Source organism: Phialemonium atrogriseum, assembly GCF_030411735.1.
Source record: "Phialemonium atrogriseum strain 8032-3 unplaced genomic scaffold QBC33scaffold_1, whole genome shotgun sequence".
In the NCBI taxonomy this organism is placed as follows: Eukaryota; Fungi; Ascomycota; class Sordariomycetes; order Cephalothecales; family Cephalothecaceae; genus Phialemonium; species Phialemonium atrogriseum.
The window spans coordinates 2177474-2201820 of NW_026848138.1; the positions used below are offsets into that span (position 1 = coordinate 2177474).

Here is a 24347-nt window from a genome sequence, read left to right on the forward strand (position 1 = left end):
CCAGATCTGACCAAGGACGGCGCGGATTGAGGGCGTAGCAAGGATATTCCAGATATAATGGAGGAGGAGAGCGGGTGAGTTTTGGTTCGGAGCTGGTGACGACCAAACGAGCCCAGCGGTGCGGATCCACTGCTGAGGACTGCTTTGCGCCACTTGACCGTTGGACATGCGACCACTGTCGGCGACTTGCATGCCGATTCCATCGGGCTGGTGAGCTGGTCGGTCACGGGGGAACCAGTTCGCATTTCGGGAGTGCAGCGCGACCAGGGCGTCGAGCTAATTAGGGTGGCTGGGAGGATGGTGGACCGAGCGAACGAGACGGGCCTTACCGGCAGCCCGCACCCCCTCCAGCTCCCCCGGCTTGATGCCGGTGTCCGCGTGGCGGCACTACGGTGGATCTGTGAGCTAAAAGTGCCCGGGCTAGTGCAAACCCCCAAGCCAGCTGGCCAGCCCTGACTCTGCATGGCAAGATGTGGGAGCGTTGTGACCACACAGTCAGTAACGACGTTAAATGAGTTCGTGTCACCCGTCAGCAATCTCCAGTGGAATGCGTGCTGCAACGGTCAACGGGAAAATAGACGGTTTTCATTATATCTGAGAAGGGGTCCGAGCTGCCCCTATTTATCGGTCGGTCAAGGCTGTGTGTGGTTGAAAATTTCCAGCTGCCGGTGCTGGGACCCATTTCTAGCCAAAACGGGCCACTAAGCTGGCTGGGCTGGCCTGCATCCATGATGCCGGGTCGAGGGTTCAGGGGTCTTGATTGGTGTGACTGGGTGAATGTCAGGGGCACCAGCCAGGAACAGGGTGCAGCAAGGTAGCAATCAATTGGGCAGGTACCATTAGTTAGTGCAGTTGGGTGCCTCACCACCACAGGATGATGCCTGACATGCTGTGGGTGGATTGGGCTCCAAATGTTGCTGCAAAGTAAAAAACCATGCCTGGCGGAGGCTCAGAATCGATGGGGTCGCGGCATCTGATGAGAAACCCTGCGAGACATGCAGGACTGCAGGTTCGTCAGGTGGTCTCAGTCTTCAATCCCCAATGGCCTGAGGATGTTGGTTGGGAATTGGGACTAAATTCGCCGATGGGGGCTTCACCCCAGCAACAGCCCGCCGCTAACAGGAGTGACGTCTGCAATGAAACCTCTGCCAAAAGACCAGTGATTGTCACAAACCCGAATCCAACCCTCCTTTTCCATCACCCAAATTCGAGGTGCCTCCAACCGAGGGTGCTCTCTTGTATTCTGCCTTGTTCTTTGCTTCTAGGCCTGGGTCTCAATTGCTGCTGGTTTTGTGCTGAGAATGATATAATTGTCTTCCGTGCACCTCATTTGCCCTCCTTTGTGCGCGCATTGCTTTTTTTGCTTTCACACTTTCACACTATGCCTGCCTAGCTTCCATTCCTGACTTCCCGTCTTGTCGACTATCCGAAACACAGTCAACAAGACAGACACCCGACCTGACCATCAGCGACGTCTTGTACCAACAAACAAACCCCCGACCTTCTCAGCTGTTCAAACACTGTTTCCGCTACCAGATCTCTCCTATTCTCCGCGAATACTGCCCCTCGCCCCTCGCCCCTCGTGCTCTTCCCCAAGTGGCTGCATCGCGATCAACACGGACAGGCCGCCCTACGGACTTGCAATAAAACATAACTGCTCCCCACCGCGTTACACTTTCTGGGAGCCTGCATTTGAAGTCCCCAGCCCTGGTACCGCTGGTTGTCTAGCTGCTTTCGCGGCGAACGCCTCCTTTCCATGTGTCGTGCGTAGATCAGCGATCCCCCCGGCAGGAAACAGAAAACCGGGTTGCAGGACCAAGCCACACCACCAATATTCGCTCTGTTAAGGACCATCGCCCCTGACACGGGCATCGAACCAGGCCAGCCGTGCTTCCGTTCTATCGATACCCCTTGATACCCCCCACCCCAACAGCAATCCACCTGACAAAGGATTACGCTACAACTTACAAGCATCATCCTGTCTGCCCAGCGCACTTCGCCTTTTGTCCCTTCGTCATTCAGCTCGCCATTCGCCCACAACTTGACCGACCAGGCCAAGTCTCACACGGCATTCCCACTTCCCACCTTACATGGTGGAGACAAAAACGAATATACCCCTGGACTGTGCTTGCCACCCACCATGGAAGGTATAGCTGCCCAAGGTCAGATGGGGGAGCGCTCTCGGCCTGCTCTCCCTCGCACCGGCTCCAGATCCAGCAACAGCTCGACACAAACGCGCATGACACCCCTCAGTACCAACAGCTCGCGGTCTCACCTCCCTCCGTCTCCCCAACTCAGCACCGCCAATCCAGCACACCGGCTTCGCCACCGTGCCTTGAGCCGGGGCTCGCTCGAACCCCCCAGGTCTCAGTTATCGCGCGAAGGTTCCGACGACCTCAGACAGAACCTCCCGCCAGTGTCGAGCTTCTTACAGGAGCGCCTACAGAGAGAAAGAAGGGTGGAGAGCGAAAGATCGTCGAGCAGGATGAGCAATGACCCCATGAGCGCGTCGCTGGATCTCAGAGCCACCCAGAGCTCTCCAGCTCGTAGCGGAACCTCGGATGGCCGCCGCCCGCGGTCTAGCGGCGGCGCTGAATCCACAAAGAAGAAGGGACTGGGGCTCAAGGAGATGGAGCAGGTGCGTTTATAAAACCCTCCCCAGCGCATACATGAACTCCCGCGGAACTGACACAAATTTGCTTCCCTCCGCAGACATTATCGACGCTGCACAAACAAAACTTCGACCTCAAACTCGAGTTGTTCCACCGCCGCGAGCGGCAAACAGTATTGGATGAGCGGGTAGAGAAGCTGGAGTCGGAAAAGGGCGAGGTTGAGAGGATGAATGACAGGTTGATCGAGGAGTTGGAGAAGCGAGACAAGGCAGTGGAAGAGGCAGTGGCCATGATCGTGGTCCTCGAAGCCAGAGTCGAGCAATTGCTGCGAGAGCGGGAGATGGTCCGACAGTTTGACGCCGATGGATACTTCAATTCGCGGGCCGACCAGTCGACCCCGGGGCCCGATATGTCGACGCCTAGGATGATGCCGTTAGAGCCGCTGAAGGATGACCCCAGGGCCCTGGCTAGGATGCCGAGTTTCTTGTCTGAACATAGCGAGAACACCGAGAACCTCCGGAACGTCTATCTCGGCGTCCGCGGGAGTGTTATGAGCCTCCCTAAGATGTCTGAAGACGGTCTGGATGGTGGACGTGGCGAGCTTGATGGGATTGGAAGCCCGAGCTTGAGTGTCCTCAGTGAGAGCTCGTTCCTCAGCATTTACGGTCAGAAGGAGAGCAGTCCTTCTTCAACGCCTGACGTCAGTTCTGCAACGTTGCGTGTGTCTCGCGACGACGGCGCATCGGCACACCGACAGTCAAGCTCCAAGTCGAGGATCGCCACTCCATCGAAGGCACCACGCCAGCCCGCCTTGCGAGGAGCTAGCAGTGGGTCGGCCAAGTTCCAGAATATCAATGACATCCTGGACGTAGGGGGTTCGCCACTGCAGCGCCTGGAGAAGCTGGAGAAGACCCTCACAGCCATGGAAGATGCTTCACGGTCCTCGAGCCAGGACAGAAGGCGTGACGCCCACTCATCCCCGAGTGGCCGGCCCAAGCCGCCAACCCAGCAGAGAACGAAGCAGGAAAAGCGGGATGCTTTAGAGAGGGTCCTAACCAACGCACCTCTAGCCCGCGAATTGGCGCATCATAACGCTCTGCCGCCAACCCCTGACACAATTTCCACCTCGACTTTACGACGCTATAAGAACTCGAGCGACACCCTGCCCAGGGACCCGGACCTGTCGAATGAGCGTAGCTATCTCGCGCTCTCCGAGACTACTGCATCCCAGCTGTCTGCCACCGATGAGAAGAGCGGCTTGGGTGGCTACGAAGGAAATACCGCGTCGCAGCAGGCATCCACCGCGGCCCCTGACAGCCGCAAGGAAGCAGCCGGCAGCCGCAGTTATTACGACAACCACCGCCCGTCGGAACACATACCACGGCCGCGATCTGCCGACGAGACTACGGTATCCCATGGACGCGGTCGTCGCCGGAGTGATTGGGACACAGATGACTCGGGCGATGATCTCGACGATGCCGACTCAATGGCCTCGAGCTTCGACTATTGGATGCGTGAGAGTATGAAACCGAATCGTGTAAAGGTCCCCAACCCCCTCAGCTCTGCGTCGCAGGCCGGCAGCCGTCAACATGGCCGCGTGTCGCCCGACCTTTTCTCCTTCCCATCGACCATCACTAGTGGTTGGGCGACCGATGCCATGTTCGGTTCGCTTGGCGGACAAGGCTACATCGGGGCTGGTGGAAGCAGCGTCCCGACCCAGGGTGTCTGGTCGCAGACACTCGATGCGCTGGGCAATTCATTACCAACGCCCCTTTTCGACTCCGGGCTTGCAACGCCCGTACTGGGTGGCACCGGGATCCCCCCGCCTCCCCCTAACAGACGATCCAGCCTGCACGCGCGTACCGGGTCTTCATCGGCAACTAACCCCGCTGTCGGCTCTCCAGCCCAGCCCAGCCCGGCAACCGGGAGGCTCCGGAAGAGCCCCGAGAGGAGACCGCGGTCAAGGAGCAACAGTGTCGACGTCCGGCCATCCTCGCGGGGCCTCGCGCAGATGGGATTCGCCCAACCCCGCGCCCCGACGGCCCCGCCTCAAAACCCCATGCCGGGACCCGACGCGCCCTACAACCAGCAGAAGCAGCGCCACTACCCGCCAACGGCCAGCCAGCAGCCGCGCAGCCGCGGGCTAAACAGCCTCTTCCGGCGCTCGACCGGAACGGCGGACCCGGCGGCCCCCTCGAGCGCGCCGCCAACTCAGACCTCGTTCAAGAGCAGCCAGCCGGCCGCCCCCGGTCCGCCGATCGTCGGGGTGCCCTCCTGGGGCAGACGCGCCGACCTCGCCGACGACGACAGGGCCAGCGCGACGCCGCCGCCCATCATGCGGAACAGGGTGGCCACGCGGAGCAGCAGCTTCGACGAGGGCGTAGTGGTCGACGGGCCCGGCGGCGGGGGTGCCCCCGTGGGCGTCATCCCGGGGGCCGGACCACCTCCCCAGGCGTCGCCGGGGGCGGCGGGCAAGGCAGATGTCGGGGGCGGCATGCGCAAGTGGCTGGGCCTCGGGCGCGTCAGCAGCCTGCGGAATCGCGCGACCTAGTGGACGGCGCGCCGTGGGAGGGTCCGTCGACCCGACCGGCCGAGGACGACTTTGGTGTAGACCCGGGGATTCCCGAACAACCGTGAGGCGCGTCCCACCTCCGAACTTACAGACGAATGCTGCGGCCCCTTGCCGCTGGACTTACGGTTGGGCCTGAGCTCATTTTACTTCGGTGTATTTCTTTCATCCTGTTGTCTTATTGGGGAGGTATTGGGCTCAGATTTCGGCGCAAACGGCGGAAAATAAGAGAGAGTGAAAAAACACCACACAGGAAACAGGCCATGGTCCCAAGACTAGGTGCACATTATCCGGGATAACCTTTTTACATATGTCATCATAGCTTTCTGTTCTTGTTCTTGTTATCCTTGCTTTACTTTACACTGGCCTCCGCGGGATTAGGAGGGATTGTCAACAGCATCGGCGATGCGGCCATCAACACGGGGAGATGGAGGGACAATCAAGTTGGGAGAGAGTATGTACTTTAGCTGTTGCAGTTGCCTGCCCCTGGATCGGGGCGGAGAGGCACTGCTGTTTATTCTGGGTTAGGTAGTTTTGGTAGGAAAATAGTATATCTGTTCTCGCCAGAATCTCGCAACAAGCTTGCCGAAGGACGTATTTGGTCTCGCTCATACTCCAACAATGGATGCCCGCCCACCTCCCGCCTCCACACTTCTCTACCCAAAGACCGAACTTCGATTTCGCAGAGAAATCTAAGGAGACAAGGAATAATAGGAGACAGGCAACGACATATGAATCTATCCGTATACGGGTAGGCTGTAGTCTACCACTATCAGCACCAAATAACTTCGACAAACACTAGTAGATATATCAAGGTTAGCTGTACCTGCAGCCCTATGTCTACAGTTTAGAGCTGCTTGTCTGATAGATTGGAAGGCAGAGACTAGCTTTAAAGCTTGCTTCCTCCATGTCTCCTTCCTCCGGCTCTCCTTTCTCTAGCTTTTCCTTCTCCAGCTCTCCCTTTTCCAGCTCTCCTTTTTCCAACTCTCCTTTTTCCAACTCTCCCTTTTCCAACTCTCTCTTTTCTAGCTCTTCCTTCTCCGGCTCTTCCTTCTCCGGCGCTTCCTTCTCTAGCTCCTCCTTCTTTAGCCTTTCCTTCTTTAGCTCTTCCTTCTCCAGCTCTTCCTTCTCCAACTGCACCTTCTTAACCAGCTCCCGCATCTCGTCTGTAGCACTATAATAGTAGTTAGTACAAAGCTGTGGTTTTCACCAAAAAAAGGACGAGCTACTACGCACATCTTCCGGAAGCGCCGGTCCTTGTAATACAGGATAGACAAAAGGAGGTGGAACTTGAACGCATACACGGTATTCCGCCCGTCGAAATCTTGTTCCGGCTGCGAAATGGGGACATGCTTCCAGTACTCCCTCATATAAGCCGGACCGAGTCGGTATCGGGGATTTCGGCATATGCCGAGATCCGCTGTAGTAGGACGAGTCAATCACTGGTCTAGTACAGACATGGAGGAAGGCAGCGAACCTTCATTGTGGCCCCAATAGGCGCACGGGTCGAACAAGCAGACGTCAGTTGAATCAACCCTCGGCTTGACGTTCCCCGGCCACAAGTCGGAATGGATTAGGCAGGGCTGTATGCTTCTCCCGTTCGTCTCTAGCGGTCGAAGGTAGCGAGGGATGACCTCGGCGAGGAAAGCAGCCTTGAGCTTGGCGAATTCCTCATCCGGACCATGGCGGCGTTCGTCCTCGTCGAAAAGGGACTTCATCTGCCGCGTCCAGCACTCCTCCCAGGAGCGAGACCACGTGTTGTCGACAGGGACGTTGGCAAGGTGGGTCGTTGTCTGGAAGCCGAAGCGTCCGTCCGGCGAGTTCCCCATGCTGCCCAGGTGTAGAGCAGCGACTGCCGAGCCCCATTGCCTGGCGCTGGGGACGTCATCCAGCATGTCGACGAACTCGCACATGTAGAAATGTGTCTGCGGGTCGGCGCTGTACGTTCCCCAAGCGACTGGCCTGGGGACGTACCCGGGGATGGCATCGTGCAGGGCGCTTTCTGCCTCGTAGCTGCCCTTCATCATGTTCCTCCCAATCTGACCCGTTGCGGCCTGTCGGGTCGTCTCAGCTGGGGATTCCCGGCTGGAGTTCGGTGAAGGAACCGTATCATACCTTCTTGAATAACTCTTCAATCCTGCCATTGGAATGTCGAACTCTTATCCTGACGGTTTCGGCCCACAGGCTCTGGCCGGACGGGGTTATCGACAGAACCTGACAGTCCGAAGGGAGATCTCGGATGTGTTAGCTAGGGTTGGGCAATGGCACTCAAGAGAGGGAAGCTCTGCCCAAGCGCTCTTATACAATAAACTTACGGGCCAGGACACTATCATCCAGACGATCCCCAATCGGTCCCTTGGGTTTCGTTGGGATTGGAGCCTCGGCAGGTGCCATAGGGAAAGTACAAGATTGAACAAACTGGAATATAAATGATATGGAATCTCCGGGAGCGTGCCATCTCTTGAACGCGACGAGGAACGGCGAAAGGCACCAATATATATAACGACCGAATAAGGCCCTGGACGGACCACCCTCGCCCCCCGCCCCCCCCCCCCAACTAAACCAGGAAGAGCTGCTTCACAGATACATGGCCGATTGGCCGTTCTGTGGTTCGACATGGGTCGATGGCGGTATTGCCCCGCCGTGTAGTGTAGCATCAGCCGCCCATGCGTGTTCCCGACAGGCTACCGAATCAAAAACCACCACATCAAGCAGCAGGCTGCGTAGAAACAATGTTTCAAAGGCCGAGAGATAGACCTTCCACAACCCGAGTCTCTCCATCAAAGGGCTAAAATGATACCGAGGCAGAGGTACCGGGTTGCGACACCTTCTAGAGCCCCGTTCCTCCCATGATGCCAGACCGCGTGGGTGACGACGACTCGAATATCCATGTCAATAAGGAGCCAGTTAGCTAACCCTTTCAAACCCCGCGCTTAGAGTCCCCAGCATGAGCAGCAGCAGCACCAGCAGCACCCAGAGCCCCCCCGATCCCGATCCTCGTCGCTCGTCTTCATCCAGAATCGCCTCCGCCGCCTGAGGTCCGCGCCCGAGAAGAGGGAGCTCGCCGAGCTGCCGGTCGATGTTCGCGGACCCCTCGGCCTCAACCTCCTCCACGAGCCGTCCGAGCCATGCATTGACTTTATCTTCGTATGTCGTCCGAATCGCGTTCCCCCCAAGCCTGCACATTCTCCATTCAATACCAGGAACTCCGCTAAAGCTTCGCCCACACGACACAGATCCACGGCCTGGGAGGAGGTTCCAGGAAGACATGGAGCCACGCTCCTGGTCGCGGCTTCTTCTGGCCGAAGGAGTGGCTGCCTTCGGAAACGGGGTTCAAGCACGCGCGCATCCACAGCTACGGATACAACTCGGACTGGGCCGGAAGCAAGCGGAGCAACCTGACGGTCCATGACTTTGGCCAGGCGTTCTTGGCCGACATGTTGAACGCGCCGAGCCTGCGCAAGAATGGCGACGTTAGTAAGATCCGGGCAGGGCACGTTGGCGGTGCTGTATGTTCGACCGGGCTAACGACTCTCTCAGACCCCGATAGTAATCGTCGCCCATAGCATGGGCGGCTTGGTTGCGAAGAAGGTGGGGAGGGGGTGACCCTAATATCTGGTCGAGAAGTGGACTAATCGTCACTTGCCAGGCATATCTCCTTGCGACAAGAGACCCGATATACGAGGGCATTGCCCGACGTGTCCACTCCATGTACTTCTTGGGGACTCCGCACCGAGGCGCCTCCGCATGCCAGCTTCTCAAGACCTACCTAACTGCCTCAGTCGGTGCCGGTGAGAAGGCATTCATAGACCAGCTTCTGCCAGGGTCAGAGGTTCTTCAGGTAAGGAAGATTCCCGTTTCTTGTTTGCATCATCCACCATCCACCCTTTCTTCTGGTTGCTGTTGACACGCCTGCTGCAGACAATAAACGAGGAGTTTCGACACGTTTGCAAGAATGTGAAGATGTGGTCTTTCTTCGAGGGCCAACCGACTAGTGTTGGGCTACGATCATTAATCATCGTCGATAGGGAGTCGGCCGTGATCGGTACGTGGTTTTTATTCTAGAGAATGTTTCTGCGCGCGGAGACATTGCCTTATTTCGTTTGTCTGGACTGTTCCCAGGCCAGATCAACAACACGACCAGTTAACAATTTGCCTAAATTTAGGTCTACCTGACGAGCATGTCCAGTTCCTTAACGCTGACCATCGCCATGTCTGCAAGTTCGAGAGCCCGGCGGATCCTAATTACATCACGTTGCAGCGGTGTTTTCTGACGACCATTGACGACATCGAGCGAGGGGGTAAGAGCTCCTGGCAACAGTACGACCCTTCGTCCGTGATCTAACAAATGCCAGCCATTTTCCGCCGACAGGACGAGTACAAGGCCCAGATGAGCATCGTTTCGAGCATCTTGGAGGTTGACCAGAGACCAGAGGCAGAACTCCTGCTGGTCACGGAGAAGCAGCAGCAAGGGTCATGCCAGTGGCTGACAAACCACGAGAAGTTCCAAGAATGGCTCGACGGCCCTAACGAGCTTGCCCCAGTCAGTCCGGGCAAGAAGTCCATGCAAAATCACTGTCGGCGGCTGTTCTGGCTCAACGGCAGACCGGGAACAGGGAAGACTGTTTGCGCGGGACACATTGTCAGGTATCTCGACGCTTGCAACGTGGACTGTTCTTTCTACTTCTTCAAACACAGCGACAAGGAGAAATCCACGGTCTCAGAGCTCCTGAGGTCGTTGGCATTCCAAATGGCCGCTTCTAATTTCGAGGTTCGCCAAGTACTACTCGCAATGGCTCACGGCAACGAGCGCGTTAGCAAAGATGACCACAACATGATCTGGAACAGCCTTTTCCTGGGGAGGCTTCTACGGCTTGACTTCTCCCAACCCCAAGTCTGGGTCATCGACGCTCTCGACGAGTGTTCTCATAAAGGGCTCGCAACCCTCGTTCAGATGCTTTCCAAGATCGACAGTCGCGCCCGTCTGCGAATTTTCGTGACGAGTCGGCCCGGTGGGCATGTCGAGAGGCTGTTGAGGCAGGATACAGCACCTGTAATCGAAGTCCCGGTCGAGGCAGAGAACTCCCTCGGGGACATTGAACTCTTCATCAAAACAAGATGGCCCCATGTGGAGAACCGTCTTCTGGTGTCGGAGGTCCTTTCGAAATCGAACGGGATCTTCCTTTGGGCTTCTCTTATCATGACCCGAATGGAGGAGGCTTACAGTATCGAAGACATGGAGGAAGTCATTCGACAAGTTCCTTCCGAGATGAACGACTTTTACTCCAGAATCGTCGAGACCTTAGCGATATCCCAGAGTGCCGAGATTGCCAAGTGTATCCTGAAATGGGTTATATGTTCGCCGCGGCCGCTGACAACAGACGAGATCAAGGAAATCGTGAGACTCGATATCAACAGAACTTTGACAACTTCTGACAGGCAACTGGAGGCTCTCTGTGGTCATCTGATCTTTGTTGATAAGATGGCTCGGGTCCAGGTCCTCCATCAAACGATATCTGCGTATTTGACGCAAGATTCGCGGTCAGAGGGTGTGGTTAGTCGTGAAGGTCAGTCATCGACTTTCAGGATCGCCCGGGCTGAAGCGCACGCTCGGGCTGCTGAGCTGTGTTTGATACAGTTAGCTGGAAAGGAGTTGTCACCACCTAGGACTCGACGGGCCCCTACTCCCGGTACTCAGCCCAGGGTCTCGCTTTTCTTAGAGTACTCTCGTACGTACTTTGCTCACCACCTAGCCCGGTCCTCGGCGGCGCTTGATTCTCCCCTCCTGCTCCTCAGCGGCTTCCTGAGGACGAACATCCTGTCGTGGATCGAAATAACCGCCAGAACCGGAAGCCTGTCTCTCCTGACCAAGACGGCAGAGAACTTGAGAGCATATCTTGGACGACGAGCAAAGTATCGGCCGCCTCTGGGATCAGACGTGAAGTTAGTGGAGGACTGGGTCAACGACCTGATCCATATTGCCGTGGCCTTCGGGCCCAACCTCCTCGACTCGCCTTCCGCAATCTACTTTCTAGTGCCACTTCTCTGCCCACTAGCCTCCATCATCCACAAGCAATGCGCGAAACCGTCAAAGGCGCTCAAGGTCTTGGGTTCTTGCGAAGAGGATTGGGACGACAGATTGTCCTGCTTCGTATACCCCACGGATGCTCTTTCCGTGGCCACTTGTAGCCAATTCCTTGCCGTCGGTCTGGCCAACGGCGACATCGTCTTGTACGACAGCGAAAACTTTGAAGTCACAGCCACCCTCAGCCACGGCCAGCAAGTCAGGCATGTCGCTTTTGGTACACTGTCTTCCGTTCTTGCATCATGCAGTCCACGGAGACTTAAGCTGTGGAGCAAGGAGCACACCTGCTTATGGACTGCCAACCTCGACACCATCCCCTTGGACCTTACTTTCGGCTCCGACGACTCCGAGCTATTTCTGCCAAACAGGGAAAGCAGCGTGAGCGTCTTCAGCACCGCCGACGGCTCTCCAGCAGAAGAGCTAGTTTTGCATTCGACGTCCGACTCGGATTCCTCGGATGGGGAGAACCAGGCTGGCAACTGGGTGCCACCGTCTCTCATTCGAATCTGCCCAGCCCAACAACTGGCAGCTCTACTCTACCGAAGCTCGACCATTACAATATGGGACACGGAGCGCGGCGAGAAGCTCGGAATCTTCGAAAAGGACGGCTGCGAAGACGTCTACGGAGCGCCCCAAGCGCTGGACGCCGTCTTCAACCCCGTCTCCGAACTCGAACTGCTCGCAATCGCATACAAGGACGGGGACCTCGTCACATGCAACCCCTGGACGCTGGAGCAGGTGTGCCTATACGAGATCTCGGTGCAGGTCCTCGCCGCCTCCCCCGACGGGCGGACGCTCGCGACGGGCGACAACCTCGGCGTGATCCACCTCTTCTTCTTCGAGACGCTGCGGCCAATGTACCGGATAACGGCGCTCGAGGACCGCATGATGGGGATCGTGTTCGCGACGGACGGCCTCCGCTTCTTCGACGTGCGCGGCGGCGCCTGCAACGTGTGGGAGCCGTCGGTCCTGGTGCGCAGGGGGGCGGGCTCCGACGACAGCTCCTCGGAGCCGCTGAGCGAGGAGCTGCCGCCGCAGTATGTCGCCACGGCGTCCGCCAGGATGCTCGAGGACGCGCGCGTCATCGCTACCACGGCGCAGACCGCCCGGGGCGATTACCTGTTCTGCGGGCGCGGCGATGGCACCGTCGATGTCGTTGAGCTGGCGACCGGAGTCGCCGTCGAGACGCTCGCTCATCATGCCAAGGGAGTCTCGATATCTCATCTGGAATGGAACGACGAGAAGTCTCTGCTTGTCAGTGTGGACTTGTCGAGCCGCTTTATCATATCAAACTTCTCGGCCGCGCCAGGTCCCAAGTCAAGGTGGGAGAGGGTTGGCTCGCAGATTGATTGCAGAGTCTCGGGAACTGTCTCACAGGTTCTGGTGGCCCCGGATGGCTCGCGAGTTTTGATCTCGACCGCCAGCGAAGACGAACTCAGAGACACAGCTAATGGTTGTGTCCTGAAGAGTGAGCCATCGCCGGGACCGAATAGGGGCTGGATGACGCACCCGACGGAGCCGTCATGGCTCATTCTCTCCCATAGCGGATCGTTACATATCTACGAGTGGGCTTCGTTGAGCCGTCTTACACCGGCAGCTGGTCTCTCACTATTAGCCAGCAACCCGGGACCTCTACCTCCCTTCTGCGGAACATGGTTCTCTAGAGCCGGGTCACCATATCTTGCTACTCTTCTTGGGGCTCCAAATGACAGACGACGTCAGCTGGTGCTTGTGAACGCCTCCAAGATCCAGCTCTCGGAAACCGCCATTGCCGTCGAGGCCCTGAAGGGTCAGCTCTGCGGAGGCATGAAACTCCCGCTCGGTTTCTTCAAGTCGTCATTCTTCTTCCTCGACATGAAGGGATGGGTCTGCTCTGTTGGCCTGAAAACGGGCGTAGATCCAAAGTTTTACACGCGGCACTTCTTCATACCTCGGACGTGGCAGTTTGGGTCGGATTTGCTCATCAGAGTCGTGTCCAGGTCTAGCGTCGTGTTTGCGCATCGCGATGACCTTGTTGTCTTCCACGGGCTCCTCGACCTTGAGGAGAAAGTACTGATCGGGGATGGAGATTGATTAGTAGGGTGATGGAGGATCTAGAGTAGACGAGCAACTCATAGGTTTATTGCACGACTTTGATGATATATGTGGATGTTCAACGGCTTGGTGGCTCGTGAATCTATCTGGTTGGCTAGTCTCTAAACCGTCTATGATTACTTGTCCGCCGGAGGACTTTTGATAAATTTGTAGCCATCCTAGCATGCTCATTTGCATCACATATACTCCACTGCCCAGCCAGACAAGTGATAATCATGGCGGTTAAACCTGCAAGTTGATTGGTGGTCACAACCCAGTTTTACTCGCCAGACCACCACAATAGTTGGCTGCACCGACGACGATTAATTTGAGCCAAAGCCATAGCAGGGCCAACAAGTTGGGATACATGGAGACCACAGACAACGACGTCGAGGCCTCCAAGCCACCGACCTCGGCAGCGACCGACACCGCCGCCGAGCCTCCAGGCCGGGGGGGCATCGGCGGCAATCTCGCGGGTCCGGACGATCCCAAGCCGCCGCCATACTCGGTCTTCACGGGCCGACAGAAGCAGTGGATACTCTTCGCGGCGGCCTTCGCGGCGGCCTTCTCGACCGTCAGCAGCTACGTCTACTTCCCCGCCCTCGTGCCCATGGCGCGCGACCTCGGCGTGTCCGTCGCGCTGGTCAACCTCACCGTCACGTCGTACCTCGTCGTCGCCGGCGTGGCCCCGGCCTTCATGGGCGACGTCGCCGACCAGAGCGGCCGGCGGCCGGCGTACGTCGTCATGTTTGTGCTCATGGTGGCGTCAAACGTCGGCCTGGCCCTGCAGAAGTCGTATCCCGCGCTGTTTGTCCTGAGGATGGTGCAGAGTGCTGGGTCGTCCGGTATGTAACTTTGAAACAAATACTTGGGTCGTCCTGCGGCGGGATTACGGCTGGAAAACATGCGTGCTGATTGTTGCGGCGTACAGGAACATACGGAGCTGCGTACGGTGTGATTTCCGACATCACAACTTCTAGGGACCGTGGTTCCTCGGTTGGGATCTTGCTCGCCTTGTATGTGCGAACCCATAGTAATTACTAATTCATACTAAAATCAGAGGATCTCTTTCTTTCCCTTTTCTGACCTCTTGCCCTTCAGTTCAAGCCAAGCACCTAGTTTCGGCCCCGTCCTCGGGGGAGCCCTGGCTCACACTCTCGGATGGAGATGGATCTTCTGGCTCCTTGCCATCCTCACGGGGACGCACTTTCTAGCCCTGCTCCTCTTCCTCCCCGAGACGCAGCGTAAGATCGTTGGTAATGGAAGTATTCCCGCCCGCGGCATCTACCGGAGCCTGTTCCCGATTTTCATGAGTCCCTCACAGCTTCAGCCCCAGAGTGGCGATGCCGCACTGACTACACGGAAGAGACACCACATTCCCAACCCGTTTTCGTGTATCCCCATGCTCTTTGATCGTGGGAACATATCCGTCATCCTGATAGGGTCCATCACATATGCGGTGAAGATGACGCTACAGGCGTCGTTGGGAGAACAATGCATCGAGATATATGGTTTGAACTACTTGCAAGGCGGACTGATATATCTCCCATCGGGCATCGGGGGCTCTCTAGCTTCCTATGGGACAGGTATGTGCTATTTATGACCAATTCTGCTTGTCATTTATTAAACTCTGGAAACTCGACTAGTTGCTGATGGAGCGACCAGGCAAATATCTCGATTGGCAATACAAGCGTGTAGCCGCTAGATTAGACCAGAATCCCAGTCTTCGTCAGGCCAACGATATCACGGATTTCCCGATAGAGAAAGCAAGGCTATCTGGGATATACGTGTTGGCCTTCTCGAGTGCTGTAGGAATCGCCGGTTACGGCCTGGGGCTGATGACAAGAACTGTTAGGTTTCCACGTCGCGATTTCTTATCCGTGCTGTGGTCTAACTGGACTCTGTTTTAGCACATCTCAGTCGCCTTGGTCATGCAGTTCGTCACGGGATTCGCAACCTCCAGCATATTCACAGTGAGTGGTTCCATATCTGCCACAACTATCCATTGCTCACATTTCTTTAGATGTGCGGGACGTTGCTTTCCGATCTCAACCCTACTCGCTCAGCAACGGTACAAGCATCCTACAACTTGGTGCGATGCCTGGGAGCGGGCGCCACGATAGGGATTCTGAAGCCGTTCATCAACCGGGCGGGGGTTGGTTGGTGCTTTGGGTTTTATGCTCTTCTGCTGCTGTTTATTTTCCCTCTTGCCTGGATTCTGCAACGGTCTGGGCCGAGTTGGAGGAGAACCGCTGTAGCGGAAGCCTTAGGGAATGTGGTCGAACGTGGGGATGGTAGTGAATCTCCTATAGAGAAGTAGAGAAGTAACTGTAGAGGAAATGAGGGTGTAGCTGTATATATTGGGTTGTCGGAAGCTTGTGCAAATTTCTAGGACGCAATAATTATGGAGAATGTAGGGCAACCCAAGCTACCTATTTGCAAGAGAATAGGAACTGAACTAGAGATGGCAAAGCCAGTGTCTCATTGCAATTTTGGTACGCCCTCCAGCCCCTAGAACTGACTGCAGTCAAAGACTAGGACGGCGAGCACTTAGACATTGTCCAAACAGGCTCGAGACAATTATTATACTTCAACCTGCCCAGGTCAAGATCTTATCAGCGAGAGATTTCAGAACTTCGACTACAGGAAATCCGGAGTATCTAAATATTTCAGAGTCCTGCTGGCATGCTTCTTAAGTTGCTGTTTGGTTTCTTGGCCATTCGGAGGCACTATGTTCCGTCTTCTAATCCTTATTGGTGCTTGAGGTGGTGTCGCGAACGATGCCCAGCTCAGCCCAGGCCATGATCTTCGCAGCTCCGCAAAACAGGACGAAATCACTCAAACTCTCCAGCTAGACCGCCACCCGCGTCCATGGCTCTTTGCGATAGGTGCCAGCGTATCAACGTACTCGAAATAATTCTTCAATCCGTTCCTCCTGATCCTTCCCGCCTGGCTGATGGCTGGACACATTCAGATACCTACGCTTCCCTCAGGTCTAGTGCCGTGACCTGCTCACTTTGCTCCATTTTTCTCGGAAATGACCCCATGAACCAAAAAGTCGAGATTGATGATGATGACTGTGTGAAGCTATTGCCGTTCACGAGGGAGCGCTGGCCCCGGGACGAATCATCTGCGAGGCATGGGGTTCCGTTGGCGGGTCTGGAGGTCAAAATCGGTCCCAAGGGCAAAAATGCGATCAGTTCCGTGAAGCATGTTCCTATATGGACAGAAAATGGTGAGTTCGGAGAAACGCGTTCGCCAGATCTACTTCTAGGCATGACTGACAGGTCTCACCAGACAGTCCCGAGGAAATCAGGCAGTTCATGATGTCCAGACCGTGCGGGCCAGTGGGAGATGAGACGATAATAAAGAGATGGCTTCGTGCCTGTCTGAGGGACCACCCGGGCTGCAGAATCCCGACGCCCGGGGTCGAGGGAACCGTGGATGAAGAGGCTGTAAAGCTTCCCTCCCTTGTTATCGACATAGGCTCCGCGGCCCCCTTTAGCGACCCGTTTCTCGTGGAGACCCAGGGCCGCAAGGGCCGGTACGCGGCTTTGAGCCACTGCTGGGGAAGCGGTAAGGCTACGAGGACGTTGAAGGGAAACCTCCGGGACCACATGACGCGCATCCCGATGGGGGAGCTATGCGCCAACTTTCAGCACGCTGTCGAGATCAGCCGGAAACTGGGGTTCCAGTATCTCTGGATCGACTCCCTGTGCATCATCCAGGACGATGGGGCCCATTGGGAAAGCGAGTCCGCGAAAATGGCCGAAGTCTACAGTCACGCGTCCCTCGTCCTCTCTGCTGCTAACAGCTCATCAGCCGACGAGGGGTTTCTCAAGAGCAGGCGGCCCCTTAAGTCAGTCACCCTCCCATTCAGATTTCTGGATGGAACAGCTCTTGGCCACTTCACCATTGCGGAGCAGACATCAGACGAAATCTACCGAGACGATTTCAGGAACGACGTCGAGGGCGGGCCCCTGGCCAAACGCGGCTGGACTCTTCAAGAGCGCTTGTTGGCGAGGCGCAACATCTTCTTCGGCCGCGATGAGTTCCACTGGGAGTGTCGGTCCGCGCGGTGGAGCGAAAGCACCGACATGCGGCCCATTCGTTACGTCGACGTCAGTGCTGGGCTGGCATATTTCCGTGGACTCCCACTCTTCGGTGGGCATGACAAGCAGGGCAGATCGCAGCTCCTCAACGATTGGTACATGTTAGTGTTGGAGTTCACGAAGCGCAGCCTGACCAAGAAGGACATCGACATGCTTCCAGCCTTGTCTGGGATGGCCAAGGTAGTGGAGTCTGCTTTCCGCGCTGAGACACACACGGTTTACTGTGCTGGCTTGTGGAGCCATGACCTTCCCCGTGCGGTACTCTGGAAGAGTTTCGGTTCCGAGTCTGGAAACAACACAGCCCTCCCAGGCCCTTCCTGGTCCTGGATTTCTCAGGATGCCAGGATATTTCCCGCCCGTGAGGAGGCTGACGCGGTCATTGACATCTCCAACATCAGCTGGGATGTGGCTCTCGCCGGAACGGACCCCCACGGGAGAGTTGCCCAGGGGACTGTTACATTCCAGGGATACATCAAAGAAGTGCCCTCAATCAAGCTCATCCACACGGAAGATTCCAAGAGGAGCAGAAGCACCCCCTACCCCCTCTCAAATGCCCTCGTATACGACCACATGTCTCAGCAAATCGGCGCCGTCGTTCTCGACGACCCGTCGGACGGGAGAGTCTTCAGCCAGAAGCTATACGCCGTGCCAATCAGGCATCTGATGTCCACCTTTCAGTCCGTTAGGGAGATTCAGGCGCTCCTGTTGCGGGAGGCTGACGAGGGAGCGTATCGGAGGATAGGGGTCGTGGACATGATGGGGAGCAACGCCAATGATGACCACTGCAAAGACGCCCCTTTTGCGCAGCCGCTTCAGGTGTTCTTCTACGATGCCCGAAAGGAGATGATCCGTTTGGTTTGAAATTTTGACAGTACACGGGTGTTAATTATGTGGCCTCTCCGTATAGTCTGTATGTGGCGTTGGGGTTGAACAGGTAATGACAACTCGGCAACTAGAACTGTATCTAACAATACAGTTACGAATTATTTACTAATTAGTGAAGGTGACTGCGTAGTCCAGAACCTAGAAGCAAATTGCTAAGAATTCAAGCTAAGAAGAAACGGCAGTCAGCTTACTCACTCTCAGATGATTTTGTGCAAGCTTTGTCTTCTAGGAATGGACCGAGTACCAGGGATCAAAAATTTAAATGGAATAAATAAAAAAAGGGGAGAAGACAAAGAAATACGCAAACATGGTCACACGTTTCAAGCCAACCAAAGAGACAAGAGATTACTAGTCACATACTAGAAGCACCATCGCTATGTCAGTCGCTCCGTGAATCTGGCACATATCCCCGGTTAGCAAATACTCAACGTGAGAGTCTAAGGAGCCCGAGTCTTATTCTCAGGAGCCATGGCAAAAGTGGCTAGTTTGGCAGGAAGCAAGAAACGACTCCCTTGACAGAACCTGAAAGAAGGGCCGGGGGGGGGGGGAGGCAAAATAGGTTGTGGAAGACTAGAACGTGAAATTGAATAAGATCTGTCGCCAACGGTCAGAACGAGGCGCGGAGCCTAATCGCGGCCTGGTGGCACCAAAATCACCCAGTGTGTCCGTCAGGCAAAAAGTAGGGGGAGTCAGGGTATTTTCTCAGACTTTTCTTGCCCAGGTCATTCTTGTCTCTTCACTCTCTTCGGTTTGGTCGAGTTAACATTCTGGTTTCTTTTCTCTCTTACTTTCTTCTCGGTTGATCAACGCATTTTTCGATCCTGCACATCAAGCTTGTGCAAATTGGTGTAAAGTTCATTTTTTTTTACCACCAAGTTGGTATTGAGATACCAGGGAGCTTGTGGTGTATCACGGACACGCCAACCCGTAAGCCAAGTCAACCTTCTTAAACAGTAAAACGCTTCAGAGGTGCAATTCTAAAACCGCCACAGGAAGAGAATTTGAGCTGGATTGTCGAGATAAGCTGGCCTGGAGAGACGTGCTAACACTGGCTGTGGCAGACTTTTGAACGCAAAACACAAGAGGCATTCCATAAGATTTCGTTCCAGCGGACGGACTGATGTATTTACCAGACTCGAGGTTTCGGGGTAAGACCAAAGCCTCGTTCAATGAATAATTTCAGGGCGTAACAAGGGCATCAGAATCAAGGGAATCTCTCGGGGCCAGCGTCTGTTTACTTCAGGGGCTGTGCGGTACGTTCGAACCACCTGTCAACAACCTATATTCCGGCCCGTTAGACACCTGCAATAACAACCGTCGGAGATAAATAGATGCAAAAAGCATCTGCTATTTGGGCATAATGCCAGTTATTGCTAGAAGTATCACGGAGTTCCGTTCTACCTCAGGGCTCGTCATTCATGACGTCGTTAACCATCCAAACCTTTGATTCCGGCGTGATGGCCAATTCTCTGTTGCCAGAGAATTCTTCAGAACCTCACTCCAACACCCAGAGAATCACCTTGCCGAACCTTCCAAATCTACCCGCGGACGGTTGAGTCCTGCCATATCTACCCAAGACCAAGACCAAAACCAAAACTAGAAACCAAGCCAAAACCAAACCCCGGTAACGCCGCGCTTAGCCAACGATCCCCTCTCCAGGCACAGGGAGAAAAACAAAAGATGGGAACACATAATTATGTACAACGGCGCGGTATCTCTCCTCGAGACCCGCTTCAGTATATCCTAATCAACAACAGGCCCTTCCCTCCCAGTACTTTTTTACCTTCCCCAGTACAGCCAGCCAGACGCCCTTTCTCAGGTTTCCGTCGCTGTCCAAAATAAAACGTTATGTGTATGTATGTGCATACAGTCAGGGTGACTTCACCCTCACTCCTTTCCGCCGTGGGTTTCGCCGACGCGCGGTAAAGGAGATACGAGAGATATTGCCATCTCGGTGTTGTGAAACGTACTCTCACCATCTTTCCAAAACGAGCGTTTTAAGATCATGAACACATAAAGATATATGGTGAGGGAAAAAAAAGGAATAAGAAAGAAAGACACTGGGGCGAAAAGCACGCAATAAGCAAATGGTAGAAAAGAAGACACACTATGACCTAGTGTTATGATGTGTTTTGGGGGTGGGGGTTGGGGCGGGGTGCTCTTGAACCATCAGGCGAACTGATGGTTGAGAGGTTATCGGGAGAGAATAGGAAAGGAAACGACACCACTCTGAATCTTCTCTTTTTTCTCCCATCATTTTCGGGGTTTTCTCGGTCTCCCTCTTTGCGGTGACTCACTTCTCATCTTCCACCCAACGAAGCAATTCTCTGAAACAAAGCACCTGCAAGAGCTCATTGCGACGTGAACGCAATCTCAAAGGTAAGGTCGGACAGGTCGTCTCCCGAGGCGGGGATCATCGACTGCTGAAGCATGTGGTGCTCGCCAAAGCCGGTTTGAGTGATGGTGGCGTTTGACGAGACGGGAGACACATAATTGTTCCCGTCCATACCCACCATGGTGTTGGCCAGGTGATGGCGGGCCGAATGTGCGCCAAAGCCGAACTGCGATGATGATGGGATGGTGATGGGCATGGACGGTAACATTGCGGGGTCGATGGGATCGAACACCATATCTCCAACGTCATCCAGGTCTGTATTGAAGCCACCTCCGACACCAGCGACGTCGGACATGTCAAGATATGGGTTGACGATATTTTCGATATTTTCCGATGTCGACACGGGGAAGTCGGATGATGTATTGGCCGTGAACGACACGTCGCCCGCTTCGGGTTCCATGTCGCCCTGCTCGGCGAACCCCATCGACTTATCGTCCGCAATGAAAGCGGCTGGGTCGTCGGATGATACCTGGATCTGGGTCATCCAGAGCTTTAGCTGGCTCATAGGCGGCCAATCGCCGCCTCCCTTGCCACTGCGCTTCTCGTCCGCCGTGTTTCCGCTGCTGTCAGCCGCGGCACCGTTGGCGTTCGCGTTCGCGTTCTTTCCGCTAAGGCCCTTGCGCGACGGCTTCTCTCTGAAGTGTGTGCGTCTGAGATGTGCTGCGGCATTATAGTAGGCGCCGTACGGCTTCTTGCTGGTGCATTGCTTGCAGCCGCTCAGCGGCTTGATCGGCTTGAGTGCTGTCTCAACGTCGGGCTCGACGCAGATGAACTTCCTGACGACGCTCTTGTGCTTGGCTTCGGTGTGGCGGCGCAACTCGTGCTCGCCACGGAATCCGTACGGATGCTCCTTACACTGAGTGCACTTGACCCTGGGATGCTTTGGGCGCTCGTACCTGGCCTTGGTGATCTGCGTCTTCCCACCCTTCCCCTTGGGCCCCGAGGATCCGGGCGGCTCCTGCTCGACGGTCCCGACGGCTGGCTTTGGCATTAGCTGGGTCGTGCGGGCTGCGTTCTGGTTTTGCCGGGACAGAGCCTCCTTGGCGCGGAGCTTGAGGGACTGGCTAGACCTGGCGCTGTCTGACCTCTCCATTTGCTGGGTGTGGTATGCCGCAGTCATCCATAATTCTTCGGGGGTTTCGAGCGGCGATGTCGAACCATGACTCGCTTGTGAATGAGACCGCGCCATCATAAGGTGATCTGCAGTGGCGCCAGGAACCGATGACGGGAAGTGGTCGGCAAGATTAGCGCCCATGCCGCTAAAGTCTTGGTCATGCCCGCAGGTTGCGCGCTTTCCCAGGGTCGTGGTGGTGTCTAGGCCTTGGAGCTGCCCGGAACTGTCATGCCGGGTATGGCCGGACGTGGATTGCTGAGAGCGGATACGGATCATGCCGATCTGGCTAGAGAGAGATGCGTTGTCGGTATAGGCGTGGCTGTTCTGTCTGCTCATCATGGTGTCCATCGTGGGTCCGGATGTCAGGGATCCGCATGATGAGACGAATCCGAACTGGGAAAAGGATGGGTTGGCTTGGACGGAGAGGTAGTCGCTGCTCATCTGTCGCGGCTGCGCATCTTGATACAGCGAAAGGAATTCGCCGGGGTCCATTGCCCTCCCGCTCTCAACCAAGGTCTCCATGGGGCCATGCCTTTGGGGAGATACCTCCTCTTTGGCTAAGGAACCTCCGTAGACAAAGGCGGTGGCAGGCTGACGGACTGGATCCTGGTTCAAGTAGTGGTCGAGCATTGGCGGGCCGGTCCTGGGCTGAGTCCTCGGGTTTACGAGGGGAATTGACTTGGACGACGTGCTCGACCTTGAACGGGCCATCCCGGAAGAGCGGACCGAGGCCTGAGGGGGATGAGCGGTTTTAGCGCGCTTCATCGGCTGGCCGATACTGGATTGCCGATCCAGGTCCCGATCCCGATCCCGATCCTTGGGGTTGGGGGGGTTAGTCATGGAGTACCAAACAACTCAACTGCGCAAACGGAGCCTTACCGGATATGCATGTGTTGGCGGAACGGTGAGGTTGGCCGACGGGGCAGTTCGAGGCACGGCATTGCGATTTGAGAAGCCGAATACATCCTGATCGGCGGATCGGGAGGGTGAGGTGGATAATTGGAAGGTATTCGGAACAGGCTGGGAGTCGACGAAGTCGGTGGTCAGAGATATGGAGGCTCTTGGCTGTCGGCAAGCATTCTTCAGGAGTGCGTTGAGGTCGCGGTGAGCCTGTTCATTCTGGCGTATCGCCTCCTGTATGGTCTCAACGTCGACGTGTTGTTGGGGCATAGTTAAAACCGAGCGTCGTGTTCCCTGCTCGACTGGCTACGGGTCGAGTCGCTGCAGCCTCGTCGCCCAAATGTGCAAAAGAGTGAGGGGTAATGGAGGAGGCAAGGGACCAGCAGCGAGGCGCAAACAGGAAGAAACAAGTCGCCAACAGGAACGAGATTGCTTCAAGAAGGAATACGGCTACATATGACAGGCGATGAAGAGGTCTGCGGTATTTAACCAGTGATCTGGACAAGGCTTTGGGATTGGGACATGGGACGGAGAGCGGCAGGTTGGGTAACTTCGATGGGTCAGACACATATATGGGATGCCCACACACCCGAGAGGAATCCCAGGACCGCAGGTAGACTAAAGTACCCCATACCCCCCCATGGTTTGGGGGGGGGGAAGCACTAGAAGCACACGCTATTTGCACACGGGTAGGTGCGTACAGATGAGACCTTGCGCCTGGCCCAATCAGCCGATAGTGATTATCCCAACCTAACTTCCAGTTGGATGCACGTCGGTGTGGGTGGGAGGGAGGAGGTGCGGTGCGCCTTCTGGCTACCGAGGCTACCGAGTCTCAAGTCGGCCTAAACTGGTTGCTAAAAAGAAGGTGTAAAAAGGAGAAAAGGGAACATAATAACCAAGCCACGACCTAGCGCGGCGACAAGAGATGAGATTCGATGAGCATGTTGAATGGTTGCATCGAAGCCTGACGAGCGACCGGCAGACACTAGCAGACCACTAAAAACGGCTGCTGCCTTATCCCGCACTACAACCCCCAAGGTTCCAGGAAGCAGCGACGAAGGCATGTACAGCAAGTACAGCATGTACAGCACAGGTACATCAGGCATGTGTGTCTGCTAGCTTCCCATGTTGCCCGACATATCAGTCCCACATCCTGATCTGCAAGTTTGCCCGCCCAGGCGGGCAGGAAATGGGCCAGTCTGTGCTATCCGTCAGGTCGTTACGGGTTTGATGGGGGTTCTAGCAGGGGCACTGGGGACCCACCCCCTCCTCCCCTCTGCGAATGTGCTGGCTAGCGCCTCCTTACCCCTGTAGGAGTGGTCAGGTAGGTACCACCCTACGTCCTGCCCGGTGCCCCGACACTGAGGGCCTCAGTGTCGGGGGCAGCTACATGTCACTTGTTCCAAGCTTTTTGGCTTGGAGAGATCCCTCAACGAATGCCAGCCATCAAGCCGCCATTGGGCCAAGGCGCAGCAGGTGACTGACAGCTTTGGGCCTCTATCCCATCTTTCTCCCGCATCGCATTGGTCTGGTTCAGCGAATCCCCTCCAAGCTTTGGCCCTCCCAGGAGGGCGATTGGCTGAAAATGTGTCGCGAAAAGTG

The 24347-nt window shown here is 55.8% G+C and overlaps 6 protein-coding genes across 6 annotated transcripts; 4 read left to right on the forward strand and 2 right to left on the reverse strand.

Moving 5' to 3' along the window:
- The first annotated feature begins 1767 nt into the window (after positions 1–1767).
- QBC33DRAFT_31133 (uncharacterized protein) lies at positions 1768–5379 on the forward strand. The gene is made up of 2 exons (XM_060423489.1): positions 1768–2638; positions 2713–5379. The coding sequence occupies exons 1-2, from the start codon at positions 2141–2143 to the stop codon at positions 5161–5163; spliced, it is 2949 nt and encodes a 982-aa protein (XP_060289046.1). The 5' UTR covers positions 1768–2140; the 3' UTR covers positions 5164–5379.
- Positions 5380–5846: 467 nt separating this feature from the next.
- On the reverse strand, positions 5847–7710 carry QBC33DRAFT_522614 (Fructosamine kinase-domain-containing protein). The gene is made up of 5 exons (XM_060426550.1): positions 7497–7710; positions 7297–7415; positions 6659–7235; positions 6418–6601; positions 5847–6355 (listed from the first exon to the last, which is right to left on the reverse strand). Exons 1-5 carry the CDS (start codon positions 7573–7575, stop codon positions 6022–6024), a joined length of 1293 nt encoding a protein of 430 aa, XP_060289047.1. The 5' UTR covers positions 7576–7710; the 3' UTR covers positions 5847–6021.
- An 86-nt stretch (positions 7711–7796) lies between these two features.
- On the forward strand, positions 7797–13688 carry QBC33DRAFT_522616 (uncharacterized protein). The gene is made up of 8 exons (XM_060426551.1): positions 7797–8045; positions 8119–8328; positions 8418–8654; positions 8722–8772; positions 8831–9022; positions 9103–9226; positions 9348–9482; positions 9537–13688. Exons 1-8 carry the CDS (start codon positions 8031–8033, stop codon positions 13337–13339), a joined length of 4767 nt encoding a protein of 1588 aa, XP_060289048.1. The 5' UTR covers positions 7797–8030; the 3' UTR covers positions 13340–13688.
- Positions 13480–15782, forward strand: QBC33DRAFT_584203 (major facilitator superfamily domain-containing protein). Its single transcript, XM_060431400.1, has 6 exons — positions 13480–14184; positions 14271–14355; positions 14441–14925; positions 15005–15189; positions 15250–15312; positions 15363–15782. Exons 1-6 carry the CDS (start codon positions 13707–13709, stop codon positions 15657–15659), a joined length of 1593 nt encoding a protein of 530 aa, XP_060289049.1. The 5' UTR covers positions 13480–13706; the 3' UTR covers positions 15660–15782.
- A 246-nt stretch (positions 15783–16028) lies between these two features.
- On the forward strand, positions 16029–18603 carry QBC33DRAFT_522622 (heterokaryon incompatibility protein-domain-containing protein). The gene is made up of 2 exons (XM_060426552.1): positions 16029–16574; positions 16637–18603. The coding sequence occupies exons 1-2, from the start codon at positions 16211–16213 to the stop codon at positions 18310–18312; spliced, it is 2040 nt and encodes a 679-aa protein (XP_060289050.1). The 5' UTR covers positions 16029–16210; the 3' UTR covers positions 18313–18603.
- A 1898-nt stretch (positions 18604–20501) lies between these two features.
- QBC33DRAFT_31230 (uncharacterized protein) lies at positions 20502–23384 on the reverse strand. Its single transcript, XM_060423498.1, has 2 exons — positions 22725–23384; positions 20502–22661 (listed from the first exon to the last, which is right to left on the reverse strand). Exons 1-2 carry the CDS (start codon positions 23013–23015, stop codon positions 20688–20690), a joined length of 2265 nt encoding a protein of 754 aa, XP_060289051.1. The 5' UTR covers positions 23016–23384; the 3' UTR covers positions 20502–20687.
- Positions 23385–24347: the final 963 nt, after the last annotated feature.

Bases quoted from the DNA above. Each gene is read 5' to 3' on its own strand.
- QBC33DRAFT_31133 (XM_060423489.1), top strand. From the start codon at position 2,141: ATGGAAGGTATAGCTGCCCAAGGTCAGATGGGGGAGCGCTCTCGGCCT. The intron at 2,639-2,712 runs GTGCGTTTATAA...TTCCCTCCGCAG, and splicing joins GGCTCAAGGAGATGGAGCAG to ACATTATCGACGCTGCACAA.
- QBC33DRAFT_522614 (XM_060426550.1), bottom strand. From the start codon at position 7,575: ATGGCACCTGCCGAGGCTCCAATCCCAACGAAACCCAAGGGACCGATT. The intron at 7,236-7,296 runs GTATGATACGGT...ACGACCCGACAG, and splicing joins TTGAAGAGTTATTCAAGAAG to GCCGCAACGGGTCAGATTGG. The intron at 6,356-6,417 runs GTGCGTAGTAGC...CTACTATTATAG, and splicing joins GACCGGCGCTTCCGGAAGAT to TGCTACAGACGAGATGCGGG.
- QBC33DRAFT_522616 (XM_060426551.1), top strand. The intron at 8,329-8,417 runs GTATGTCGTCCG...CACACGACACAG, and splicing joins CATGCATTGACTTTATCTTC to ATCCACGGCCTGGGAGGAGG. The intron at 8,655-8,721 runs GTTAGTAAGATC...CGACTCTCTCAG, and splicing joins GCCTGCGCAAGAATGGCGAC to ACCCCGATAGTAATCGTCGC.
- QBC33DRAFT_584203 (XM_060431400.1), top strand. From the start codon at position 13,707: ATGGAGACCACAGACAACGACGTCGAGGCCTCCAAGCCACCGACCTCG. The intron at 14,185-14,270 runs GTATGTAACTTT...TGCGGCGTACAG, and splicing joins GCAGAGTGCTGGGTCGTCCG to GAACATACGGAGCTGCGTAC. The intron at 14,926-15,004 runs GTATGTGCTATT...TGGAGCGACCAG, and splicing joins TCTAGCTTCCTATGGGACAG to GCAAATATCTCGATTGGCAA.
- QBC33DRAFT_522622 (XM_060426552.1), top strand. From the start codon at position 16,211: ATGGCTCTTTGCGATAGGTGCCAGCGTATCAACGTACTCGAAATAATT. The intron at 16,575-16,636 runs GTGAGTTCGGAG...AGGTCTCACCAG, and splicing joins TCCTATATGGACAGAAAATG to ACAGTCCCGAGGAAATCAGG.
- QBC33DRAFT_31230 (XM_060423498.1), bottom strand. From the start codon at position 23,015: ATGCCCCAACAACACGTCGACGTTGAGACCATACAGGAGGCGATACGC. The intron at 22,662-22,724 runs GTAAGGCTCCGT...CCCAACCCCAAG, and splicing joins CGCCAACACATGCATATCCG to GATCGGGATCGGGATCGGGA.